At 36.4% G+C, this 6135-nt stretch overlaps 1 protein-coding gene across 2 annotated transcripts in view; it reads right to left on the bottom strand.

Annotated features, from left to right (window-relative positions):
- Positions 1 to 6135, bottom strand: part of RAB1A (RAB1A, member RAS oncogene family) — a 36147-nt gene that overhangs the window by 9379 nt on the left and 20633 nt on the right. For both annotated transcript variants that reach the window (XM_082356494.1, XM_082356493.1), the window contains exons 4-5: positions 1745 to 1840; positions 254 to 385 (exon numbers count right to left, since the gene is read on the bottom strand). In XM_082356494.1, coding sequence (XP_082212620.1) covers positions 254 to 385; positions 1745 to 1840 — 228 coding nt within the window. The remainder of the gene's footprint in view (positions 1 to 253; positions 386 to 1744; positions 1841 to 6135) is intronic.

Raw genomic sequence — 6135 nt, 5'->3', positions numbered from 1 at the left:
CTAAGAGAATATATAAGGCACAATTAATTGAAAAATCTTTTTCACTTAGTGCATTTCATCATCTGAAAGGAGTGATGAAGGACTAAGTTTACTGAATCCAAGTAGACACTGCACAAATTATTACTGTCAAAGTATTCTGGCGCATGTATTTAAAAGCTAAGGTGGTTGCGGCCATTGTGTGACTCCATACCCATATATATAATTCAAATTCAGCACCTTACAATTCAGTTTGAAAATCAAACTTTAAACATACCTTTGCTGTTGTGTAGTCTACTACTTTCTTTGTGGTCAGATCACATTTGTTCCCTACCAACAACTTGTTGACGTTTTCACTGGCATAACGGTCTATTTCCTGCAGCCACTGTTTAACATTATTGAAGGACTCCTAAAAAGACAGGCATTTTAAAGAATGATAATATAGTTCTGGACACAACTGTTCTAATGAAGCAAGTGATAAACAGACACATCTCTCCTGACCTAAGAAAAGCTAGTGAGACAATCTAGCTACAAAAAAAAGAACTCTAATGCTGGGAAAGAAGTGAACTGACATATTAAAATGATGATACATACGTACATGAATAAGAAAACAGAGTTTGAAGGCTTGAGGATGAAAATGCCTTATCTGAGAGGGAAATACAGTTCAGCATTAAACTACAGCTCAGGCAAATCCAATTGTTTTGGAGTATGCCATTTATATGCACCACAAAACCTGGTTTTTGAAACGTGACAAAATTTTGGTTTATAAATAAGCCTACTAAATGTGAACTACTAGACATGTCAAAAATTATTAAATAAACGGGTCCAAAGTAAAGATGCTTGTTTTCTTTTCTATAGCCATATTTAAGGGAGGAAATTTTCCATTTTTAAATATTACAAGTCATTACTTGAGATTTTTAAAACCAGCAACATTTTTTTCCTCATGTTGCTATCACTCACCCAGTACTCCTAATGGTGCTGAATCTAAAGCCTATAATTCTAGCTATCTCCTAATTACCTATGATTTCATAGTTGAGGTGAGATTTAACATCTACAAGAATTATATATTCTAATTTTCAAAGTTCATCTTTCATTCTTTTCTTTGACAGGCAAAATAAAAGGACCCTGAAATTTTCTAACTTTCTGATCAAAAGAACAATTATGGCCCTCAGACCACATTCTTCACACTATCTCCACATCCCCCTACCTCCTTTCAAGAGCTCTCCTTTAGCTACTCACTCTCCTCTTAAAATCTTCCTCAAAGCTCATCCTATTTCTGAACCACATACTCCACAGGCAGAAGCCTCTAATCTTACTTTTGGCAATTCTGACAGGTCTAATTACCAGGCAAATTCCTGTTAACACTTAGCACCAAAAACACAGTATAAGCCAAACAATCCCAGTTCCCTACACACTCCTGACAAAATGATCAGTTATCTAGTTGATAATAAATATAACTTGGGTCCCTTGAAAGCAAATGTAAAACCAATTACTAAATTTCCTATTTACTAAAGGAAAATATTAGGAAATTTTGGTTGACCCATTCATTAGGTGTTCAAATGACGTAGGGGAGAAAAATAACAATGTACCTGTTCTTAAAAGATACATTGGTTTAAAACAAACGTTTTTTATGTCATTCACTTCCTTAGGGGTGGACAAAGTTTTCTGCCATATAAATGATACTGATGCCTTATAAGTAAAATAGTCTGATATTTATCAAATAGTAACTTACTACTTTGTCAGTATAACAATTTTTCCTGGAGCTTACCTGATCTGTCACATCATACACAACTATGATGCCATGGGCTCCTCTGTAATAACTGGAGGTGATTGTTCGAAATCTTTCTTGGCCTGCTGTGTCCCACTATTATAAAACAATCAAGAAATCCAAACAATTCCATTAAAACAGAGTTGGGGAAAAGGAGGGAGGAGGGAGAACAGTTTAGTTTACATAGTTGTGGACTACCAGGATTTGATATAGAAACATTAGCTCTCTGTGCTCACACTACTAAATTGCAGGGTAACTGCCAAATACCCGAAGGTCCAGAAAAGAAGGTAGTGTCTAATTTAGCTTGCAGTAATGCTACCAATACTATAATTATAAGCTCTTTGAGATCAGAAACTGTCATACTTTTCATACTCTCTACAGCCTTTAGCATTGTGCCAGGCTAGTATGAATGCAAAGACAGGCTGACTTGGTGTTAGGAAAGCTACTGGTCTACTAACATCCCTGTAACACAGTACAACTCTCACGCATAAGACAAAATTATTTGCTAGCACAATTTATCATCATGGAAAGCACTGAAAGGACCTAATTCAGATAACCACCAGTCAAGATAGCACTTTAGCCATCTCAGGAACAATTATTTTAATCCTAGGGAAAACAATGTAAGGAAGATGATTCCAAATACTTTTATAAAATTCATTTTAAGAGCAATTTACTACACTTCATTTAAGCTCCAACACTGGAAACAAATAACATTGCTACATTAAAGTTCTGGGTTAAAAAAAAACTATTAAAAATATCAAGGGACTCCCTGGTGGCACAGTGGTTAAGAATCCACCTGCCAATGCAGGGGACACAGATTCGAGTCCTGGTCCGGGAAGATCCCACATGCCGCGGAGCAACTAAGCCTGTGCGCCACAACTACTGAGCCTGTGCTCCTAGAGCCCGTGCTCCGCAGTAAGAGAAGCCACTGCACCTCAACGAAGAGCAGCCTCCACTCGCAACTAGAGAGAGCCCGTGCGCAGCAATGAAGACCCAATGCAGCCAAAAAAAAAAAAAAGAAAAATCAAGGAAACAGATTTTTAAAGCCACGATTTTAACCAGGGCAATGAGAATTTTGTTTAAATTGCTCCTAGACAATGTCCTTTTCTTAAAAAAATTGTTTAGAAAAGCTACCTACCCCACTAAAAAATACTGGTAAAAGATAACATCTTGATTGATGGGGAAATAACAGAATGGTTACTTAATGGTTACCATTAAAGAAACAAAAACAAAAAATGGACTTAAAGCCTAAGACAAGCGGAGATTAAGATGCAACAGCCTTTAGTGGGAAGCAATTGTAAAGTTTTGGAATATATCTGTGAACTTGACATTGATCCCCCCTAGTCCTAGATGGCAAAAAAAAAAAAAAAAAAAGTTCAGGAGCACTCAGTGAAATCACTTCCTTTTCTAAGACCTAGCCAACACAGAGCTGTTAAAAATAAGCTGCAATTTTGGGGAAATTTAAATACAAACTGGATATTAGATAACATTAAGGCATTAGTGTCAGTTTTGTTAGATGTAATAATGGTGGTTACATAGTAAAATAGAGATGCATAGTTAGTATTTCTGCAGTAAAGTATCATATCTATAATTTAACATACTGAGGGGGGAGGGTGGGGAGAAGTAATAATGAAGCAAATAATGTAGTAAGTTAACAACTGTTAATTTAAAACAAACAAAAGCCACCATAGCTTCATTACCTTTTTCGTCCAAAGTACTAGCCTATGAGAGTCAGGAGACTATCTAGATCTACTGTATCAGTAAGGAGCCTCAAGTCTTTCAGGATATCCTTGGAGAAGCATGACCTCTGGAGCCAAGCCAACGTGACTTCAAAACATCATCTTTAGCTTCCCGGTTATTTAACTCTAGGAAGAGTCACCTAACAGTTTCTTCGTCTATAAATCCCAGATACAGCTCACTTTACAGAATTGCTAAGTTTGAACTAATGCTTGTAAAATGCCTAGCACAACGCCTGATTATAGATGCTGCTCAATAAAATGTTAGTGCCCTTCTCTGCCCACCAACCCCTTTCACAAAGATAGCACAACAACAGGAAGAAAATGTTTCTGAATAAATGTTAACAAAGAATTGTAGCTGACTAAGCAATGGCACCCAAAGAGCAAAATTTCTGATGTCTCCTTGCCACTCTGAAAACTCTGCTGACTCTATATCCTACCAGTACCTTCCTCTGTAACTGATCACTCTTAATGTACATAATCCTCATTACCCCTCATAATCACAGGGTAACTGATTTTCCCGTGTTTGTCTCTCCCACTGAAATGGGATCTCCTTCTATGGGGCTGTGTTTCATTCGTCCCTGCAACCTTGAATCTATCTGAATGTCTGTGTAATGTATGCATTTCCATAAAGCTTCGAAAATGAATAAACCATCACAGAAAGAGGCCTTTCATGGTACGGGACTAGACTCTGTACATGCCCCGCACTGCTGAATGTTTTGTAATCACCAACTCTGATAAAGACCCAAATGGCACACTTGAACAGGAAAAGCAGAAAAGATAATTAAAATATAGATAAACCCAATCATTTTGAAAGACCCAGAAAACTTGGAAGGGTAATTCAAGCCAGGCAAGATGAAATGTAACAGGGTTGAAAGTAAAATCCTGCATTTAGATTTTTAATGCCCTCGTCACAAAATATAAGACTTAAAAACAAACAAAAAAAAACAACCAAAAACTTTAAGATCCAAACTAGTAGGTAAAATGGTTATTGAGATGGCAAATGTAGTAAATGCAGGTTTTCTTTTTATGTCTTGAATGGGCCAATGATGAGAAAATGGCATGAGTCCCTGAAGTGTAAGAGAAAAAAAAGAAATTCAGAGTCCAAATCAGCAGAGAATTTACCCCATGTAGCCACACTGGCTGGATTATATCTTTGTATTTGATTTTAGGAATCATATTTTAATAAACGGCACATATAAAATGTGAGAGTAACCGAAACCCAAATTGTAAAAGGTTCTGAAAACATGCTTCCAGATAAGAATGACGGACTTCAGAGGTAGAAGGTGTGGTAAAATCAATCTAAATGGCAGGCTGCCAATAGAAAAGAAATTAATCTCTATTAGGCAGCTGCAAAAGGCAGAGTAGTAAGAGACAGAAGTTAAAGGAAACTGGCTTTGGCTCAAAATAAAGAATTAATAACTAAGAGGTTATTTATAAATGGAACTAGCTGCTTTGAAAAATGGTGAGCTTCTCAGAAATGTTCAAAAAAAGGCACCAGATAGGGAAAGGAAATTCCTACTGAAGATGAAAGAAGACTGAGTGAGTGACCTATAAGATCCTTCCAGCCAGAGGAAGTAGCAATATATAAATGTTTCACAAAAATATACCCAAATGTTATGAAGACCAATGATCACACATAACACAATCATTTCACATCAGTAGTTACAGGCTTGGGTGCTTCTTTCTGAAATATTCTTTATGGTACCAAGTTGGCACTCTACATATAACGGGAAAAATCAAAATGGAAGATACTCTGTTCATTGGTTCAAAGTATTTCAAGGTATCTCTGATAACTACATCCTTGCAAGTCCTAATTTGGGATATCAAGGGTGTTCACTTGTATCAAAATCCACAATTCTTTTGTAATGTACCTTTCTTTCCTTTATCAGAGTCACATAAGAGAACAAATAAAAAAAATAATAACCTATCAAATATCCACTTGTCTGGGTGTGTGTCGCATCATCAGTAACAATTGTATATTGCCTAAAAGTTTACAAAGGGCTTTCACATACATTATCATACACACATACACAGAGCTATAGATTTGGTTCTCACAACTACCTTATTAGTTAGTAAATCAAGCATTATCACACTCATTTTAGAGGTAAGAAACTGAGTCTCAGGAAAAAGACTGAAGTAAGTTAAACCCATGACTCTGTAATAAATAGCAGAATGAAGACAACAAATCCAAGTTTTCTGACTACAAATTCAAAACTCCTTCCAGTTCAGGGTGTTATCAATTCTATATAAAGAACAGTCACTTGTTTTCTATGTTACCTCATACTAACAGCCAACTCTGAAAGATACCCAGAGATTTTTTTTTTATGACCATAGGTATGTCCACACTGGTAGCACCCAGACCCGTATTAAGTTTCTACTACAACTGCCTACTTCTAATTCAGGGCTGAGGATATAAGGATGGATAAGGGAATGAGGATGGCACAGGGACACAAAATATTGAAAACAGAGAGCTATGGGTCACTTGGTTCTGCTAGTAACTGTAGGCAAGTCACCGAATCTCTTAGCATCCATCTTCTGAGCTGTAAAATATGTAAGAAAAGCTAAGTTCCCTTCCAATAAAATTCTACTTTTCTACAGAGTTGGTACATACTATCTAATAAATACTCTTCAACTAAACCACATATGAAGAAC

The sequence above is a fragment of the Balaenoptera borealis genome (assembly GCF_965194805.1).
Source record: "Balaenoptera borealis genome assembly, chromosome: 15".
Classification (NCBI taxonomy): Eukaryota; Metazoa; Chordata; class Mammalia; order Artiodactyla; family Balaenopteridae; genus Balaenoptera; species Balaenoptera borealis.
Note: the sequence above shows the minus strand (reverse complement) of the source record. Positions and strands in the feature narration are given on the sequence as shown.